Below are 22505 nucleotides of genomic sequence, written 5' to 3' on the forward strand. Positions count from 1 at the left end.
TGAATGGGCGTTTTTTTCTGTCTGTATCTGCAATGGATGAGCACCTAGTGTCTTCAATAGCATCGAATTAAAGCCATGAAGTTTTGCCTCTTATATTTGAAACTGAATACTGCCATTGCCGCAACATGTTGATAGCTAATCATTATTACTCAAACATATTTTGATGAAAATCACTGCTTTAATTTCAGGGTGTGTGTTTCAGATTTGAATCCCTTCATTTAAAACTCATATAACTGTGCTTTATTCAGGATTTTCTGATCTGTGCAAGATTTCATGATATTTTAGGAACACCGGAAATTACATTTGGAGATATTGCTAAGAGCAAACTCAAAATGGCCAAAGTTTAAGACCTTTAATAACTTCTTAGAGTGGAAGAGTCTTCTTTATAAAAATAACAAAAACTTTCATAATATCTGGGTTATGTCTGTAATAAAAAGTCCAGATTCTTTTACTTTGTATATATGAACTTGGCTTATTTCGGCACATGAATAAACTCTTTTGGAAAATGCAATGCTGTTTTCCAGATTTTCGTACAACTTCGATAACCTATACATCCATTAAGAAGTGCGAAAGAAATCGTCTTAAAATTACATCATAGCCTGAGGCGCTTTTAGATGCCAAAGGAAAGCACATAAACTAACTGAGCAGCAAGAGTTTGGACTCAGGTCCTCTCCATCTGTTTTGCACAAGTATGTTGCCACGCTACAAATTACACAATTCATGGCAGACGGTTTGCAAGATAAAGATCTGCTGTAGAGGAGGAGAGAGAAGTAGACCAGAGGACACTTATAGTCTCCCTCAGTCATTGTACACCAGGGTGAGATCTGATAATGAAGCCGCAACTGGCCCCTCGCTGTTCTCCGGTGTCCAAACACATAATCCTTTCTTACATGCTGTAACATCCACTGCTATATTTCTCTTACCACTCAAGGCACGTGGCTGTTAATGTATTATGATATTGTAGAAACCTAATGCACAAGGCTTTTAAAATGTTCTGTCTCTTCATCATGAAGCAAATTAGAAGTCTACCCATTGTGGTAGTAATCAGTTTGATTTATTGGGATAGAACATTACAATCATGATGAATGCGTGATGGTCTCGCTTATCTTTCTTATGAATTCTGATTATTTTTTGAATGCATATGCATTCCTAAAAGGCATTATGCAAGCAATTTGAGATCTTGCAAACATGTTTTGAATTCATGGCTATGAATTGACAACTGATGAGCTCAATATAAAAGCCCTGAAAAGCTTTATGATTACAAGCATTTTGAACTCAGTTGCAGTTGTCCACACCACAGGCATAGCTGCAATCACTTCCTGAGGAACACTGGTGCTATATTGGTAGGATCTTTCCTTTTTTACTGCACATACCACTATGACTGAGGGGCCAGTAGGTACTTAGTTGTGTGTAAGAAATGTGACACTTTCGGTACGTTTCCTTTTGCTTCTTGTCTATCATCTGACAGCCACAGGATGAAATGGAAGAAACGATTCCTCAGAACTGTAATCGTATAAACTCCAATAACAATATGATGTTGCAAAATCCATGCTGTAAATTAAAAAAAGAGTCAACAGCCACGCTAGCAGCTTGGTAAGGTTGTACTTAAGCAAAGTGGTGCTTTAAGCTAAATGCCAACACATCTTAGTTTAGCATTTTAGCATTTTATACTAAACAACTAAAAGTTGTTTAGTATGCTTAACAACTAGTATGCTAAACAACTAAAAGTTGGGTTGGGTTAAATTAGCATTTAACCCAAACTACAACTGAGGGTGATGGAAAAGTCATTCGTTTTGCAGGTATTTGGTAATAGATCAAAGTATTGGATAGAAGATATTTCAGTCTGGCCCAAAGTGGTGGAATGAACGACAGAACAACGTTGCCAGCCCTTAAGCAATGCTGTACGCAGTATATATGCAAGACTTATGGTAGTTGGCATAGGGGCTAAAACCAATCAATACACAGTATACTATTATTTGTTACCTAGTATTTACTACCAAGTGACTCAGTTAAATTGGTTGCAAAATTATCACTCTCTAGTCAAAAAACAAATAATGCAGAATTAACCATCCCAGTGCTGTTCAAATAGGTGAGTCATACATTGAAAGATGTAATCAGCAGATCTCATTCACTCCTGCCCAAAAAAACTGAGGACCTCCATCCTGATTGCCACGGGGCTTGTTACATTATTTTTCACAACCATCCTGTTTACATTTTGAAAAGCTAATCTAAAATGGGATTTTTGAGCGTGAGCGTGAAGAACAAGGGGAAATAATACTGAGTGCTTACAGTTTACATTCCCAAAGCAGCTGAAACTGGAAAGAAATTGTTACTGACCTTCTATATAGTTATGGTTGGTACGGTGGAAAAAATGTGCTTACAGTAATCTATTTTCTTTCCTCTTACTTTTTATTATTTTTTGTTATCTTTACTAAGCACACTGTATTGTATGTTCAGACAAGGGGGAGAACTGTCATTTTAAACAGAAAGTTTTCCTACACCCATATGTCTGCATTCTGTAGGAATGCAGACATATGGGAAATCACATAAAGCTATTCAGATCATAATTAGCCGGATGTGGTAAATTCTAGCCAGCCCTTAAATGCAACCTTCTTTTAAACTTGAACTGAAATTTTGCTACGGAAAAAAAAATATATATCCTTTGTGTTTGTTTTGACCAGTGTACTTGGTTGAAATTGTAATCAACATTAGGAGGAAATTTAGGTTTTATTTATGTTTTTGCTGTGACACTGCCCCTACATTAGTGCCAGGGGGCATGAATTTTGGTTCTGAAAGACAACGTTGGTGCTGTATTTTGACTGTTCTAATGTATTTGTAGACAAACAATGAAAATAGTTTGGGATATCAGTTCAGTTCTGCCACACGGGTAATTAACCAGCAGGGACGTAGCCATTTGCCATTAGCCGAAGGAGCTATTGCTCAGTCTCGGACACTGTGTTGCTGTGAACCCCGACTGTCTGGTCCTTTGCCATCACTGCAAATGGGCCCATGAAAAGAGACAGCTAACGGTAGCTATAATGCGGGGACAAACATAACACTGAGAGCTGCCGATGACTCATGTTGAAACAACATGAATGAGAAGGAACGCCTGGTGGGAATCAGCAAACTTCAGCAAGAAGGGCTGACTAGCTTCCACTCCAAAGCTAGTTAGGCTAGTTTGTTAGTTTCCTTTTTCTGAAACTTAACAGCAAAATGGCTCCTCCTAAACGTTGTTGTATTGTTGTATTGTAAAGGAACATTTTGATAAGCTAATGGTACAGATAGCCTCACTTGCCAGTTTCCATTTTTCAAGTGTAATACAAACTAAACAGCACAAAGGGTCCTCGTAATTGCTGAAAAACTGAAAGCAGTGTTTTAAATAACTAACGGTTCATAGGCCTAACCTATGCAGGCTTATTAAAAAAGGGGAATAAGGTCTTGTCTCAATGTTCATAATGTGACAAATTCACCGAGTCGCAGCAGGATTATTGTACTCTATACTTCCTTACACAAAAAGAAGAATTCAAATTTCAATTTGACTCTAAAACCCTTTTCACTGGCAGATATCCTCACACATAACTGGACTTAATAATGATATGGCAGTACTGGACAACCATCTTCTTTGCTTGGAGGATAGACAGGGAGAATATTGCAGCCAAGGCCATGGCAGATTGTAATTTATAAAACTGGGTAAGAACATGTTACTTCAGGGGGTTTTAAAAGGCATGAAACATGACAAACAGTTTCTAGCTCTGAAGATACACCGGTAACACAATGGTAATACTGTTTGCAGTAAAGATAATTGTACAAACACACCAAGGAAAATATGCTGGCAATAATGTTTAGCATCTGTATTAGAGTTTGAAAAAAAACAACACATCACTTGCTCCATGGTGAATGCTCTTCTTGGTTATAGATGGCTCTCCTCTAAATGAGACCATTTACATAATTTGTCTGGTTTCTACTACAGGGCAAAACAAGGCTTGCCACCTGCTCATTATTGCTGTCACTCATTTTTCTATCTAAAATTTGCTTCAACTTGTCGAATGAGCTCAGCTATAGTTTTACATACAGCTTCCGTAGAAGTTCAACTTCCCACATGCTTTTTTTCGCTTGTGTTCATCTGCTTGGATCTGCATTTGAAATCCTGCAGTTTTAATGCTAAAAAGATGCATAGTCTACATTCTTATAATACAAAAAAAGATCAATTCCTAAAAAGTCGGGCCATTTCATTGTATTTTTTTTTTTTTCACCAATTGACTTGGACTTGTAGAAACAGGTGAAATTATTCCAATGCAATTAAGATAAATACTAGACCAAATTACATGTTAGAGTGGATATTTGTTTACTTTGGCTGCACTACAGCAGATTCCAAGCAGACAAGTTAAGGGTAATTGCTCAGTTGGTCTGCAGTCCACTAAATTGCCTATGAAAACTTGCTGTATAAATTTGTATAAATCATGCATAAATCAGGTATAAATCATGCATACAATAAAAACTGCATTGCTGCATTAATCTTTCCTGGATTCTTGCCTTCAACTTTTATCTGTCTTTTTTCTTTTGCATCCCCTCTTTCTTTCACACACCTGACTAACTCTTCGTGTGGTTTCCAGATGGCTACCCGCGGGACGAGATTGTGTACAAGTGGAGGCGAAACTCAGTGGAAACTTCAGATCAGAAATACTGGAGGCTTTACCAGTTTGATTTCATGGGGCTCAGGAACACCACAGATGTGCTCACAACGACAGCAGGTAGGAAAGGTGGCATCAGAAGGTCCAGAAAAGGCCAAGACCACTGGCACTTGAGTCAGAAAACAAGAAAAAAACAACCTGAAGAGTTGTATGTCACGGCGTATTTCCCGGCGTTATGGCTAAGAATGATATAAAACTTTACTGATCCCTGCAGGGAAACTCTTTTTTTTCTCTTCTACCCTAACCCAGTCAATGGTCAGTTTTCGCTGTAAACTAGCAGCTAGAGCTGGCAGGAAGTCAGAGTCTTGCTCAAGAACCGTTCAGCCTTTCGAGCTGCTCGACTACCTTGGTGCCCCAAGCTTTGCACAGGTTAACATTAGCACCATGCCCATAAATGTAATCATATAACTACAAGCTCACAGCTCGTAAGTATTCCCCTCAGGTGTAAGGGAAAATAGGTTTTTCCACTGACATTAATCACCAAGATTAAAGATTAAAAAAGAAGTTTAATTATTCAATCCTTTTCCTTCTCTCTTCCCATCTCTTCTCAGTGCGGTTATTAGGCATTGTGTTCTTTGATGATTTAATTTAAATTTGTTGTTTGGGAGGCAGTGGCAGCTGGAGAAATACAGTTGCTCCAACAGGTGCCACTAATTATACACGTAACTGGCACGGGCTGGACAAGTTCCTAATGCATTTTTAATGCTTTCACATGACCTTTGCAGATAAAAACATATCCTAATGACTTAATAAGTGAAGTATTAGGGAGATAGAGAAAGAGCATCACGCCGTGATTGTTAACCCCTCTTAACCTTGTTTATGAGTTGCATATATTCCTTGTGGTTTCTGACATATGGTATTTTGTCCTTGGAGAGATGTGCTCGGAGCTGCATAATGTGTCCTGATTCAGCTTTCTAAGAGCTGAACCCAGTTAATGAATATTCAAGGAACAGCGGTACTTGGCATGATTAGGAGGGGGATAACAGGGAGGGGCATCAAATTATTGAGGTGCTCAGTGGAAATTAGTTATACAACTTCATTGTGTTTTGTAAAATGTCCCAATACTTGCCATAGCTAAATCCTATAGCAAATATATCCATCTTTTTAACTGAAGACATTAAGAAATTCAGGAAACATTTATCTTGTTTGTATAACTACAGTATGTCAACCATAAGGAATAGGGATCAAGCATCCTGTTTACATCTAATGAGAAACTGCCATTGTATCGTTGTGTTTCTGATCACAAAAAAAAAAGGTGACTGTTGAGCGCCCTCATCCCGAGAGACATTGATGGCCTCATAAATTCTAGGTTTTCATGGACTCCTGCTGTATCGTCAAAACACAGCCAAACTAATTTTCTGCTGAGATGCTCAAAACAATGGCAAACCTACACATCTACCTCATGCTGTTCAAGAAAATTAGCCGTTTTCTCATTTATTACCTCGTTTCTCTTTCCTGTTTCACTTGCCGGAGCTCTATCTCCACACATATGATGATTAGATCCCCAGCTAAAAATATCTATCATTAATTTACGTCATGACAAACTTCGAAAGTGCTGCATTTCTCTTCCTTCCTCTCTCTCTCATTTCCCCCTTTCTCCCTCTTCCCGCTTTCTCCTTCATCCCTCATAAACACTCGAGGTATCGGGCTGTTTTAATGAGGACAGAGTGGACAGATCCCCGGCCACAGCACCACTGGGACCCCCGCCACAAATCCACCATCGTTATGAATTCTTCAAAAGGCCCCAATGTGGAATCCCAAACACTTCAGTGCTTTGTTCTACGATCCTATCGCAGATTCCCAGAAAGCTTCCATTATGCCCTTTCCTGCAGTAACATTGCAAAAATGCTGACGTTCTTCCTTTTCTTTCTTTACATCTCCACCCTTGAAGTATTTCCAATTCCTTTCTGTAAAAAATCTATAGTGAAATTACTGACAATCCCATGCCTTATTCTCGGATTGTATTATTGATTACAATACTGATATTCTACTTGATGTTCTTTTTCTATTTTATGTATGAGACCCTCCATACGTCCTTTGACTGTGCTCACTAACCTGCAGCTGACCGCAGATGACGTTAAAATCATTTTACATTTAGCATTTCTGTCGTGCCCACTTCCAAGCGTTACATTGACCAAACGCATCGGTGATTCCTCCACCTTACATTTTTTCCTTGTCACACATATAATACCAGGACCGACTAGGTCTACACTGCAATACAAAAACTTGATACAATGTGGTTTTTGTTTATTGCCATGTCTTTGTAGTCAGCTGGTGATGATGCTGACTTTTTGCCTTAAATATGTTAGCTAGTCTGTTAGCACGATATCATGTAGCTATCAAGGCCCCTTTCACAAGTTTGTCATTTTAAAACAATTCAACCGGAAATGCTGAACGTTTCGCCAGATACAGTGTTTTCAACCAGTGTTTGAAAACAAAGGCATGACGTTTTGGTCTTGAAACTTTCATTCTTTAAAACTTTTATTTTCCTGCTCGGCGCGAAGTTCGAACTGACTGACTTCAGGTCAGGATAAACCTGGGTAGGGAAATTTTAAAAAGCAGCACTTCTCTCTCCCTCATTACCCCTGTGGTGCCCTTGAGCAACACCTTGATTCCCCCAACTGCTCCAATGGACCTGCCCACTAAGCCAACAGATCAGACTGGGGTCGTACTGGGCAGCTTCAAAGTATGAATGTGGAAAACTCGCGCAGCATTTCTCAGCAAAACTTCATTCTGCAGCCTCCACTCAGTCATTAACCTAACTTAAACCGTATTACACTGAAATGATGCTTATTTTCCAATCATTAAACTGTCAAATAAAACATTGTAGACTGCCCTTGGTCCGCTTCTACAACTGAGGTGTTTTGTACTGAGAGGGAGGAAGAGGAGAATAATTCAGGCAACAAGGAATTGTTCTTTTATTTACCCCAGTTGGTATATAATTTTTTTTTAATCAAACCGGTGTTATGTTCCGTTTCTAACACGATTTGGATTGCTTTAGAAGAAGACACGCTCTATCTCAGACATAAATGGCTACAGAAATTAAAACGAAAAACACTAAACACACACTCATTTTATATTATGCCTACTGTGTTGTGATTAAGGTTTGTTGTTACGTTGCACTTGAGAAAAATTAGCCAGATCATTTACAGTAGTCTTTGCGATATATAGTTACCCTAATTCTTTTTAATACAAGGTCTGATTACATGCAACTTTCCTTAATGGGCAATAGGTAAGAAATTCCATTTTTGGTCTCTTACTTTCTTTGTATTGGCAATCATGAGATTTACTGTCTGATTAAATGCACTAGATGTCTTATGTCCTTTTTCCGGTTCCACTCACTACATTTTTATCGGGCCATTTGCTTTTACAGTCACCTAATTCTCCTTAAAGAGTCAGCGTTTGAGATGTAAGGATTGCTGTTTAGCAATCACTGCACATCAGGCATTTTGGCTGACATAGGCAGGGCCTGCAATAGTCTTACCCTGGTTTGAATCATGTTTTGAAATGTTAATGCACCTGGTTATTTATATCCCTGAATGATTCTAACACTACCCAGGTTCCTGACCCTCAGATCATTTACTGATCATCTGTGTCTTTGATTCATGAAATTTCATTTCTGTGTTGAGGTGACGATATAATCAGTATCAGACTTTTACTCAAGGATGTCCGAACCACCACAGTATGATCAAATATACGGCTCTATATAAGTGAAGCAGTTCAGATAGCCCTGCAGTAAGATGACATAACCTGTCTGACAGCTTTTCTTTAGGTAATAGTTCCCTATAGTATTTGAGAGAGGATGTCAGTATTGATCGGGTGTGGCAAGAAGGTCTGGACAGGATGTAGACAGACTCTCTTCAACTGCAGCCTGAACAAATAAGTGAAGTTTTTTTTTTTAACCAACAGCAGCCCCGCAGAGAGGTGGTTCACCTTCAAAATGTCTCTGGAACCTGGTGTCACTCTAACTTTAAACTTTGTGGTTTCTATATTTTGTGGCTCTGCAGGTCTCTCGCTCACAACGGTCAGTGTTTTAACAGAACGCACTTTACATCTGTCGTTTCCAGTGCAAATATCCGGCTTTATTTGCCAATGCATGGTAATCAAAATTAGTCCATATCTGGATCCTGCAGAAAAAATTGGGAAATTTTGTATTTCATCTTTAATTCTGTGTTTAGATCATCATTTGTCATTATATCTTTTGTTCAACTGATTAGCCAGCCTACTACACAGGTTATGAGAACTCCTCCCGGTTTTGATCATATTAAGATATGATGTTTACAAGGAGAACACACCGATCAGCCACAACATTAAAACCAGTCGCCGGCCTTAATGTTGTGGCTGATCATTGTAAGTGAACAGGTCGTGCGTATCCTTTCCTCGTATTCATGATTCATATGATGAGCGAGTGAACCACTGGGTCACAAAATAAGCAGAAGCCAGAAGTTTCATCATGATATGACTAATAATACAAACTTTCAGCCCCCAATAAAGTGTCCCCTACGGAGTCTATTTGCAAACTCTCCTCTCCAGGGGCGTAGTGGTGAGGGGAATAGTGGAACAAACTACCCAGGGCCCAACCACAGGGAGGGCCCTGAAAAAGCCTGAAATTAGGCTTCATAAGTAAATTATTAGTCTTGCTGAATAAACTTTCTGACAGACGATTCTTTGAAACAATGTTGGAGCCTCTAGGAGCAGCTCTAACAGCCGTTAACAGAATCTTTTGAATGGACACAACTTGCTAGTACCTATTTTACAATAGTATTAGTATGTTGGTCGAACCTAGGTAACTACACACATGACACATGAGTTGCTGTAAAGCAAGTAAAGAATAAGCAGAAAAACTACACAATAAATATAAACTGAAATTAGAAAGCTATCTAGAGTGTAATGCCCAGACCAGTGTACATAAAAAAAATCTTTTAATATGCAATTAAAAAAAAACAGTTTTAACTGTTTTAGTTGAAACTGGGGTTTTTACTAAAATAGTTAAAAACACAACTGATGTTGCTTCCTATATTACACACGCACACGTATACACACACACACACAGATAGACGTTTATATATATATATATATATATATATAATATATTAAAAAAAATTTTTTTTATTTCTGGCAAAAGATTCAATAAAAAGCTCATAATATATAAAAAAATTTTTTTTTTTTTCTAGCAAAAGATTCAATAAAAAGCTCATTTTCAAAGAAATGAAATTTTCTGATAATTATTTCATGTGTCAGGCTTTACAGGGTTAAGCAGTATTTTCTTCCTTCCATCTTAGCGTGTTACTGAAGATGTGAGACAGGGTGAGCTCATAAAGCAGTGACATAAATATATATCAAGCAACCATTTGCAGCAGTTTACACTTAGAGGAGCTCTAACATCAAGTGAACACAACTTGCACTGTAACGTGACTCCAGTGACATTTCATTCAGCTGTTGTTAGCTCTGCCAAGGAAATTCACCCGTGTCTGCTTGTTGATTTGTCTGTTTGTTTATTTTTGAGCAGGATTACGCAAAAAGTACTGAACAGATTTGCACGGCACTTGGTGGAAGGATGGGGCGTGGGCCAGGGAAGAACCCTGGTGTGCATCCGGTTAAAGGGGTGGATCAAGGAATTTTTTCACGGAAGTGCTCGAAAAGGACAGCAGATTATCAAACAGCCTTCCTCAGTAATATTTAAATAATGCTCTTCTGATGGATAGAACTTTGTCAAGGTGTCAGTACAATGGCTTTTATTCACCAGCTGCTGTAGCCCAATATCCCTGCTGCTGTCAATTAATGCTCACAGTAACAAGAATCCAACCGCAGTCAAACTATTAAAGAGGCAGCAGAATAAATCCTCTCACTCTCCTCATTTTTCTTCCTTTAACACTGACAGTGCCATTGTATAGTTGCTCAAGTTAGAGAGAAGTTTTTTCCTTTACTTTATGGGCTCCATTAAGGTTTTTTTTCTCTCTTTCTGTCCTCTGCTCTCTGTAGATCTTATTCACCTCACTTTTTTCAGCTTTATCCTCTCTTTCCTCTCTATTTCTGTCCTTTTCCCCTCGGTCTGTCTGACCTCACATTTGATCCAGATTATCTAACTTTAAGCAATTGAAGATGTAATTCCGAACTATCATAGAAGGAACTGAACACATTCTAAATTTTGGTTTGACCGATAATAACAACTTTGACCAATATCAAGTTTATCAGCTCTTTGCTGCACACAAACTGTCTTAATTAAAATTACTGAAGACCTTAGATTTTAGCACGGCTTTAGACACTTCTGAGGGTCTCGTTAGAAAACTGGGCTGACATCACTCTGAGATGGTTTCAGTTAAACAGAGCAGAAAATGCCTGGTTTTGTGTGTGGTGTTCCCCAGGGGTCATTCCTCAGCCCCTGGCTGTTTTTGCAAGTGCTTCACCTAGATCTTGTTAGTCCCGAACACAATATAGTGATCTGTCTTGTAGTATAATCAACTGACTAATCAGACAGTCACAGCTTTCTGATAAAGCGCATTATAAAGTATGTAGAGTCTGCTGTTAAAAATCTGAAAAACTTGGTTTTGGCCTCTGTTTTGATGACCAAGTTAAGAGCATGATGTAGCTCCGAGCTACATATCAGACTTTTAATTACTCATGAGCCAGTGTGCTGCTTCAGATCCTCAGGGATGATGGTCTGTAGTTTAAGAGTGGGGGAAAAAAATGTAACTTACAAAATAACACGGTCACCTTACATTAAAGTGAGACATAAAGAGCAATTTCGCTGCTGGAAACGAGTCAATTTCTTAAAACTATGGACTGAAAAGTTGCTGTTTTATATTATTACCATATGAATGGAGAAAATTAAGCAAAAGGATGCTGTATTCCCTATTACTCTAAAGGGGAACATCCCATAATAATCTATTCCGCATGGTTTCTTTCATGGCCACTCTCTTGCCATTGCTGTTATGGGTACTTTCTACAAAGGCTTCCACTGAGAATGTCAGGCAAGCTGTGAATTTATTTCAAGTTATTGACTAGAATTATATTCCAGTTTACTAAAGTTTTTGTTCATTTACGGAAAACTTTTTTTTTTACTCATCATAGTTTCCAGTTGAATTGTACCAGCGTGTAAGAATCTCAAGAACAAATGATGCACTGGAGTGAGTTATTATCGTTATTCAGTAAAGGATAAGGGGCCTTGCAAACTGTGCCTGTGAGCTGTAGCATGACACTAGCCGTGATCCAGGATTGTATGATATGTATCCCAGTCCTGCATGGCTATAAGCCAGAGCCGATCCACTTGTAGAATTAATCACAGAAAGAATGTAGAAAACGAAACCTCCCCGCCTGGTAGGACAACTTCATATAGCCCCCGGACCAAAAAATTCCAAAACCTATGGAACTAAGGAGGGGCTTTTCACAATCTGACACTATGAGCCCCCTCAGATAAATTAATGGATTAATGGATGTCAGAACTCCTTTTTTGTCTCACTTGTATGTGGGAAATAATGATGCTCTAAGTCTTGGAACTACACTTCTCATAATTTAGGGGCTTTGTGGGGGGATGTAAACATATAATGTTTCAGTAAAGTCAGTTAGCTACTGTAGCTGGCGGGTACAACTTGCATCCCATTTTTAGCCTATATTTGTTTTCTTTTTGGCAAATTAGCACCATTAATATTGTGCTGAATTAGCTATTAGTAGCCGCTGTTTGAAATGAACCCATGGAGGTACAGACAACTATCACTAGATTACTCCAAATGTGATGATTCTCAGACATTCTCTGAGGTTATAAGTAGCGTCTTTATTCTATGATTTCTAAGTGGATTTATCGACATTTATTAGTTATGGATTTCTGAGATAATGATATACTCTGAATGTGTAAATCAGACTGGGTCTAAAAATGTGTTGCATTTCTGTGTGCTCAGATTTGACCGAGTCATGATTCTGAGGAGTGCGACTCTTGACACTAATTGCAGCTCACGTCTCTCCCTTGTTTCTGCACTCCATTTTGTCTCTCTCAACAGGTGACTATGTGTTGATGACAGTGTACTTTGACCTCAGCAGAAGGATGGGCTACTTCACTATCCAGACCTACATCCCCTGCATCCTGACGGTGGTCCTCTCCTGGGTCTCCTTCTGGATTAAGAGCGACGCTACGCCTGCAAGGACGGCCCTAGGTACGTAACAGCACCACCCATGTAGCTGTGTGAAGAGCACTATTTAAAATTAAAAGGGCTTGTATAACTTAGTCTCCCTTGGGAGCAACCATTTGTTGCAATACTTTTTTAGTGTTGCTTTTCTGTTTCACCCACCAAATTGCCAGATAATTCCTTTCTTGCCTGTCAATGATCAGCAATAGTGAATATTGTTGCTGTCCAATATTTTGTCATCCTTTAGCTTTAATTGAAGTTATAGGAATACTTTCACGACAGAATATATGAAGTTGGTGGCAGGGTTTAAAGCCTTTTGATAATTCCCCTTCAATCTGAGATTTAGACAGCTCGATAGCGAAAGCAATAATCTCTTTTTTGATTGGTAACAGCAATATTATAACTCCACCTTTGGCGCTGCAGTTATTACAGGCATATTGATGTGGAGTGAAAGACGGCATATGAAGAAAAAGTTGTTGTGTATCTGCATTCTCTAATAATTTAGTATGTTTCACTGTAACTTTAGCTGTGTATTAAGCCATCTTTAAAATGTACGTCCCATCAGTGTTGCTTGTTTTTCATCATTATTTTAGCTCTATTTTTTTTTTTTTTGCATGAGTTGACAGTTGTTTTGCATCATTTCCTCCCCTACTGCATGCCTGCCCTTAGTTCATTTGCTTTCCTGTGGATGACGATGTTGTGCAAGGTGCTCATGGTTTCCTGTTTTCCTGTGAAATTCAAGGTAAGTGTCTGACAAGGTCATGTCCATTTATCTATGTTATTACTTTGCTTCTAAATACTGTCAATTTCCTTTAAGCCATGTCATATAGTTTCAATCATGAGTAGGAAACAAGATGATATAGAATATATACTGTATATGATACACTTTTATAATGTCAGTGTTAAATAAGTGAATCCTACGAAAGGGGGAAAAAAGATAAAACTGTGGTAAAGGAAAGTGAGTATACATTAGGTTGGTTTAAGATGAATGCTAAACAGGAGCACAGTGCATCTCACTCATGGCCTGTGAGTTAAATAACACAGAGCGGCCCACCGCAAGCAGGAAAAGGTTGCTGAGATGGAAGTAAACCCTTAATTTGAAAAAGCTCCAAACCAACAGAAAATCATGACACTCAACTGAGAAAGACACTGTAATTTCTGACTTACAATCCGATATGGACTCATAAGTCACAGTGTCTGTAACCTTAAGAAAATCTTGACCAATGCGTCCTTGTCATCATCGCTGAGTTAATTCTGCTATGGCTGCAAAACATACATCAGCACAGTCAAGGGGTCGACAGCCGTGCCATTGGCTCTGTAAGGCTCAAAAAGGCAAAGCTGGTGAGCTGATGTTTTACAGGTATGTGTACCATGTTCAACGTATTAGTTTAGCATGTTAGCATGCTAACATTTGCTTATTAGCAGTAAACACATAAATATCCAAACTGATGGGCCAACCGACCGAGTGACATTGCCATTCCTAGAGAAATGCTGCTAGTATGGCTAAAATAGAAAGTTTTTGAACTGAAGTTAAAAATAAGCTTTAAAACTTGACAGTGAATTCTAGAAGCAAGGTTTTTTCACCAAACGAGCCTGACCTCTATTTGAGTTGCTAATTTTATTTCCTGATAACCGCCACAAACAATGAATGATACTCTCATGGTCCCTGTATCAGTCATCGACACCATTTGACAATAATTCTAATTAAATTTATCTGGCATATCTGTAGTAACTTCAATCAGTCTAATCAGTTTATTTGAAAAAATGTGATGGTTAAGGTGGGCAGCTAATAACAAAAGGAAAATCCGAGAAAGCCTAGCCTTGAAATGTAACAACTGATTTATGTCCATTAATTTACTGCATACTTTACATATGCACTGCCCTGGTACACCAAATATAGCTGTTATTTCAGAGCACTTGGCAGCATCCTGCTTCAGTGTGTTTTTAGAACACATAGTTTCTCCCATGCTTTTCCTTTCCCTTTTCACTCTCCTTCTTGTGTACTGTCGAAATTCATTGGAGTATCTGCTATGTCTCCACAAGGCAATGTAGGACTACCCGTCTGGGGAATGGTTGCTCATTTACTCCTCTACTGTACTGACTTGGTCGCAATCTATCAATTGAAATTGGAAGTACAAATTAACACCTTTCCCATGGTTTCACATTCACACAATGAGGCCAGGAAGCCCCATAATACCCTAGAAATAATGTTGGCTCAACCAAAGCAGTTGTGGAATTTGGTAATACTTGTTGAATGAGGTTAGACTCAATATCACAGAAGGACATCTAGAATGTCTCTGTGGTAATAAAGAAGTTATATTGGATTCTCTCCATCCTTAGTTGTTCAAGAAAAAGCCCAAAGAAAAAAACTTCAGATAGCTGAACAATAAGGTTGTCTCACATTGTATCGAATTCAATAATAAGCTAGTGTTACTGTTCAAGTATGCACTGGGCCGAATGGAGCCTCTCCTCTAAGTTCTGTTGATGAAAGCTAATCATAATAAAAGGTTGTGCTCAGCGTGGAGTTCTGCTCAGTTTACTTTTTGCCATTAGGTTGATGAAAGCTGACGTGATGACAGTTGAACATCAAAACAGTGTGAAGCAGATGAGATCAAGAGAGACAACAGTACAAAGGCTTATTTTCAGTGTGTTCAGAAATGTGTTTGTGGGAGCGGCAGATAGCTGCTGAAATACCACTGCTTTCTCACACTTTACCAGAAGCTACTTAATTTGATTTCTTATCCACCAAGATACATTGGAGAGGTTTTACTTCATATTAATTTGGCTACAATGTAACTGCTTTTTTACCAGTGTAGGAAAGATTAAGGATCACTGTATCACAGCTGTAGCTACTGCTGTTTCTCCCAGCTTTTAACTTGCTACTGCGGCTGATACTTAATCACAGTGTGTGTGTGTGTGTGTGTGTGTGTGTGTGTGTGTGTGTGTGTGTGTGTGTGTGTGTGTGTGTGTGTGTGTTCCTGTCTTACTCTCCATCACTCTGTCAACCTGTCTATCTGCCTGATGTGGACAACAACCAAAGGCAGTCAAAGCTTACAGTATGTGGGTGGTGGTGTGATTCATGACCAAAGGCAATGAAAGGCTTGTGCTCTTTCTCAGACAACAGGTAACGCAGAGCTGCAAGCTGTCCCAGTCCTGATAAACATCCACATTCAGCTCCCCAACAGAAAGTCATTTAGCCTTTGTTCACTAGTACATAGCCCACGTTTTCAGGTCCGTCTGAGACCTGATCCCGAGGCTGAAAGGGGAGAGGGGAGATAACAAGAAGAAAAGCCGGGTGCAAGAGAGACAAAACGAGTGCAAAGCAAAATGAAGGACTCTGGCATGTAGCAGCAGGGAGAAGTGTCAAAATGAGGGGGAGGATCAGTCGGATCATGGAGAGGTTGAAGTGCAAGAAAAAGGCAGGTGACGCCACCTCCCCCCACCCACAACCCTCTAGGCTGTGTGCCTTGACAAGCTGCTAACATTTTCCGAGTGGTTTTTCCAAAGAGCCGTCACTCACCTGCTACTCATTCAGCAGCAGGACATTTGGATGGCAGCGGGCTGGAAATAAGGAAGCTGAACTGAGGTTTATTCCCATTAGGCCTCAATCTCTGCAGCTCAGATGGATCTTTGCAGATATATGGAGGGTTGCTGATGGGGAAAGAAAAAACATCCCAAGGCACAAGCTGAGAATGTAGAGCTCGAGAGGGTAAAAGAGAACCGGGGTTCCAGAGTTAATTGAACTGGGTGGTAACATCGATCATCATCCTATACAGAGTTATCCAGGGTAATAAAGAATATCACAGTGCCACAGAAGTTCATGTCAAGGCAAAAAATATATTTTTACAAAATCTAGCAATGCTGATACTTTTGGTTTCGTGAGCCCAGGTTTTGAGATGTCCACCTATAAGATTTCTGCTACCTCCCCATTAAAGTGGAGGGGAGTTTGTTTTTCTGCTGAAAGCATCTAAGATGACAATTTTAACAGCAACATGTCTTTACAGAAACAATCTCCAGCTTAAAGTTGCACATTAAAATAAAGTAAAAAAATAGGTGGTGCTGGAAGCTTGATGACAAATAGCCTCATCAAAAAGCTTAGGAAAAAGGCCTTGCCCTGTACTTTAACAGAGGTGTGGAAGTGTAACAGTTGTACATTTCCCAAACCAACCATGTATTCCTCATCCTTGAAGTTTTTTTTTCTTGTAAAAGTAAAAAATACATAAATCTCACCAGGGGTATGACGTCTTCTTTGAATCATTCGCAAACAAACTTCGACAAGCAAGACAAAGGTGAGACTTATGCTTTATCTAAAGCCTTTTCAAAATGTATTTGTTGGGTTTACAAGAGAAAAGACTTCAAGGATGAAGACTAACTGGAAGGTTTGGAAAATGAACATCTGGTTAACTACCCCACCTCTGCTCAAGAGCAGCATGAAGCTGCTTCCCTAGGAATTTCTGTGGGAGCCATCCAGGATTCTCTGAAACGCACTAGATTAGACAGTCACGAACGGGGCTGGGTGACGAGGCAAATACTTACAGGTGGTGCGGTGGCTTCCATTGCTTGTGGGTGGAAGTTTGTTGTTTCTCACTACTAAGAGGAAAGCGATATTGCTTTTACTTCCCATTCGAGCAGGGTTCTATAGAACTGGTCAGTACTGTCAAGATGGTTTTGCAGTTGTTCAGGAGAAGGAATTTGTGTGCCAGAGTTCACAAAAGTTGAGCGCTGTATGCATAGATTTACTTTGCCTGCATCAGTGAAACCACTGATTGCAGCGATTCCATTGAAATGAATTGATTTTGGTCAGAATTTTGGTCCAGGGAACCTCTAAATTATAAACACTGGTTTGACCAAAAATGAAATAATACACAGTTTGTAATTGCCCTCCAGGGCAACACATTCCTGATCCGATGCTCCTATCAGCAGGCTACGGTTAGGGTTTGGTTAGATTTAACCACAAAAACAACTTGGTTACGGTTAAGTACGAATCATGATTTGAATTAAAATTATGACTTCAATGAGGTGAGGGGACCTTGGTTGCTGTTGGTTAAGATAATAAACCACTTGGAGAACAATTGTGGCCAGAAACAACTGTTGACAGTTGGTAGGAAATGGGAAAGTGGTCTCCCGCATCTGAAGTTTTGTTGACCCTTCGAGTCATCCTGCCCCCCTCCCTCTGCCGACTTTGTGACTCTATGACAATATCACACTATTTCCTCCTTTGCTCCTGATGGAGAGAAAGTCATACTTACTACGGCCACAGGAGAATTTGTCTCTAGAACATAAGCATTTGTTATTTGGAGCATTTGCTGAAACTGCTGATGCCATTGTTTTTTTTGTTTTTTGTTTTTTTTCTGGTGGACAGTCATAATCACCTAGAGATCTCATTCAAAGAGATATCCTCAAAAACCAAACAACACACTGTTTGGTTAGTTTTATCAATCTCAAATATTGGGTCCTGGCTAGCTGCATGCACTGGCAACAAAAGTAGATTATTTTCTCATGATATGATTGTGATGGGGGGAAAAAAAGTGCTAACATTTAAAAACCCAAGGTTGCAGTGCGAAGGCCGACATTCACACAAACGCTTGTCAACTTTGATATGTCAGCTAGGGTGTAAAAGTTGACAGTGTTCCTCATGGGAAACCTACCAAGAAGGCAGTGAGTCAAAGATAGCTAGTACAGAGACAGCGGCCCCTCAAACTGTGCCCTGAGAGATGGGGTAATCTAAATCGGGTGCTCTCTTCACCACAGGGACAAATTGGCTATACGATTAGCTATGTTTCTCTACCAGAGCAATTTCTTCCTGAGACACCTGATAGGGTCTAAAAGTAGTAAGTGGCAACTTCCAACAAAATAAAATGAAGTTAGCCGCAAAGTCTTTAATCCGTTCAAATGTTCCACAGCAACAAGAAGTTCATATGCTATAAGTAAAATATCAATACAAAGAAGTTATCTGCTCTTAACTTTGCCACATAAAGCATGGTCTATAGATATCAAGCCGACTGTCAGAAAATACATGGCTGAGTGAATAAATTAGAGAAGAGTAGAATTGCTTCAGGCTATTTAGTCCCAAGTGTCTCCTTGGTCAAAAGGACTATCTGACTGATTATATACGCAGGAGATGTGGCTTTAAATCAAGACCTCTAGAGTGTGTGTGAAACACCTTTAATCAGATTAGATTGAAGTTAACATGTGTAGCATTTCAACCTCAATCACTAGCACATTAATTTGGAAACAACAGCATAATTACCATAAACAAACAAGGTTCTTGCCGAGGAGACTGTCAGCTCCAATGTACACTGCATTTTACTGTGCTTCACAGCTCAAAAGAGGAACACCTTCACTTTTTGCAAATAATACACACTTTATTTCCACTTCAACTATTCTAACTGCATTATTTCAATTTAACTTGTCAGAACATATATATATCTGCTGTTAGGGCTGCTGTGCTCTGTAATATTTCTTCTAGCTATTCAACACAAACATAATCACCCAGTAGTGATGCCCTTTTTACCTTTTTTTGATAAGAAGCAAATGGGTTTATGGTAAATGTGGTCAAAAATTCATAATGTGTATGTGTGTCTTTTTTTTAAACATATATCCATATATGGATGTATGTTAAATCATCATCATGTATGTATGATGAGACACTAAAAAATGGCACATTTACCATGCTTGGAGACACCCAATATACCGCTATTTACAATGTTTTCTCATTTTTTTGCACCATACCTGCGCAGTTTATAATACTATTGCCATTGTCATTACTTCAGTAAAATCAAACGTTCATGTCACCTGCTCTTTGAGTGGCAGCATCATTGCATACCTAGCCTAATAGTCCGACCGAATTACCATTTTGTTTCTCTGCATTCATTCACCTGATGGGTTCATGTTAGCCAGAGATTATTCTATTTAGTTTTGAGCTAAACAATCAGAAGTGAGAGAGGTATGCATCTCGCCAACATCATTTTCAATCCAAATGGAAGCTACAGTCACTGAAAGCAGCACCGTGGAGTTTTCTTGTACACAAAAGTTACGTTTACATTCAGTGTTACCTTACCAAAATGCACTGTGTGTACCCTTTAGTCCTAACAAACATGCACTTCCTCCCTCATACAGTACTTGAAAAGTTTTTTATATTTAAATTTTTAAATATTTGTAAATCCTGCATTGTTCACAAACATGTTTACTTGAAAGCCGACCTGCCCTCCTCTGCCTTTGCCGATGCCACCCATTGTTGATCAGTAGAACCCAGCAGTAGGAATGTGGATGGTTTCGCCCATGTGTGCATGCATTTGCGTCCTCATGGGTGCACATTACACACAAAACGGGCACCCACTCATAAAAAGACTGCTCCATAGTGCTACTAGTGGTCAAAACCCGACAGCTGTTATTTCTGCAAGTCAACTCCCCAGAACCTTTAGGGTTGGTGCATTTTTGTGGCCATTTTGCTGTCACTATTTATTATGAATTTAGCTATGAGCCTCAAGTAATGATTGTTTTCATTATAAGTTGAACACTTGGTCTGTGAAATGACCTAAAATACTAAAAAAATGCCTATTGCAATTTCCAAAAGCCCAAGTTGACACATTAGAATATCTTGTTTTGTTAATTCACCGATTGCAACTCTGGCTAGGTAGCTATCTGCGTTTGAAGATTGCATCCCCATTCTTAATCCCGCCTGTGCAAAGCTCTGACCGGGTTCCCTGTTTCTAAAAGGGAGAGAAACAGCTGTCAATGGACACAACAGATCAACGGAATATGAATCGCTGAGCAAATCAGAGATGATTTGGGCAATAAAGAGGAATGAAACCAGCCAAACAGCTTCATAAACAAAACACTTTGTTGATTTTGCTGTAGTAGAGCATCGCAGAAAAAGAAAAAGCACTGGTTTTAGAACAGATTAAGTCTGTAGTCATAAGGAAACCCATGCTGTCCTGTGACCTGGCTACTGATCCTTTCACAGTGCTACTTATAGAAGCATCATGAACACAAGCTGTGGTCTGTTCCACCTGGTTTACCCCTGGACTGATAACAAAGGTCAACATCTGAAATGTGTTAACAAATTGTGGCAACACCCCATCACCACTAGACCTGTATGACTACCATGTTTTTTAAATGAAATTTTGTTAATTTAAATGTAGCAACTGTGAAATCTGTTCTTCCTTGTTGTCGTGATCACACCGTCAAGATTATTTTGCCCACTGAGGACGTCTGTAGCATATTTGCGTTGTACAGGCATATGTGCTGGAGCTTTTCTCACTTCTGCGTGATGGCCCTGGCTTTCGGTCCGGAGATGTGAGACTTTGTGATGGTCAGATCGCCAGGCACAGAGAGGAGTCACCCCGTTGCTATGGCATCACGTAGCGACAATTCCCACAGAATGCATTCGACTGTGCAAAGAAAACTCATGACCTTGATTTGAAATAGCAGCCCAAACTGTGAGCAGCCAGTGGGGAGTTTCTGATAGGAAAAAAAAAAAACAAAGACAGAACAGTGGTGTCGATGCATTTGCTCTTTTATTGAGCTCACACTGCTTACACTGCATTGGGATTTGAAAAGATAGATAGATTTAAGGTTTTAGAAGCAGAGAGTTGTTCATTTACCTAGTTTGGTGCTTAAATCTAATGAGCGGAGAAAAAGAGAAAGTCTAGACGAGCACTAGACCAGAGGAGGTAGCTTGAAATAGATGGGAGCAACTCGTCTCTATGGAAACCACAGGCAAAAACAGTGGCACACACTGCCGTGAAAGACACATAGGGGATGAGGATGAAAGACACAGAGAAGAGAGAGGGATAGAGAAAGAGAGGAAGAGGAGGAGTGAGACGTGGTAAAAGGAAGAGAGGAGGACGAGAGGGAGAGACGACGATATGACGAGAATGATGTGTGTGTCAGCAGTAGATATCAATGGCCCCAGTGGGCTTTAATGTCGGTGGGTTCATCTTTGTTTGAAAGATTTCATTTCACCAAGCGCACACAATATTTTGCTTTAAGCCACAACGGGGAGTAATTTTTCAAGCAATAGCACTGATGACACAATTAAATGTTATTCTCAATACCAGTGTGACAAGTATTTATTGATCGTGATATCGGCCACTTTTAACAATATTAAAACCGTTTTGGAAAAGATTAGTTACCTTCCAAAGTGAGTAACTCACTAGTGTACCAGCAGTTGACGGGTGATGGTCAGCTACTTCCCAACCTGGCTATTACACATTTTTAATTCAGTGTGAGTTTTCGTTATAGAAGTCGAGCTAATGCACGACTACATTTCCATCAGTCATCACGGTCATTAAAAGACAAGTGGAGTGATGAGAGCGTCACCTCTCCAGAGGCTGACTAATGAACACAGTCTATACATCTGTCAGGGAGTTGACTGTCAGCATAATGGCGTCCAAAACAAATCTCAGTGGGGTACTATGTCTTGTGTCTTTATACGTCTTATGTGTCTTGTGTCGCATATGTTTGGAGGCCAATCTCCGCCAGGGAAAGAAAAAACTTGGCGAAAAGCTTTGCATTATACAAATAAAAATACTCATTGTAAGTCAAAATTGTGAGATACTAAATTCTAAAATAGTAAGTCGAATTCACGACTTAGTATCTCATAAATCTGACAAAAGATTAACATGTATAATAATAATAATGACAGTAATGACAGACTAATAAAAAAGTCAAATTTTTGTTTTAGTAAGTC

At 39.3% G+C, this 22505-nt stretch overlaps 1 protein-coding gene across 1 annotated transcript in view; it reads left to right on the forward strand.

The window, feature by feature from the left end:
• The window catches only part of LOC120797902 (gamma-aminobutyric acid receptor subunit gamma-3-like), an 81108-nt gene that overhangs the window by 52846 nt on the left and 5757 nt on the right, over positions 1-22505 (forward strand). The window contains exons 7-8 of the mRNA XM_040141668.1: positions 4614-4751; positions 12686-12838. Of these exons, the coding sequence (XP_039997602.1) occupies positions 4614-4751; positions 12686-12838 (291 nt within the window). The remainder of the gene's footprint in view (positions 1-4613; positions 4752-12685; positions 12839-22505) is intronic.

This window comes from Xiphias gladius, chromosome 13 (genome assembly GCF_016859285.1).
Source record: "Xiphias gladius isolate SHS-SW01 ecotype Sanya breed wild chromosome 13, ASM1685928v1, whole genome shotgun sequence".
Lineage (NCBI taxonomy): Eukaryota > Metazoa > Chordata > Actinopteri > Istiophoriformes > Xiphiidae > Xiphias > Xiphias gladius.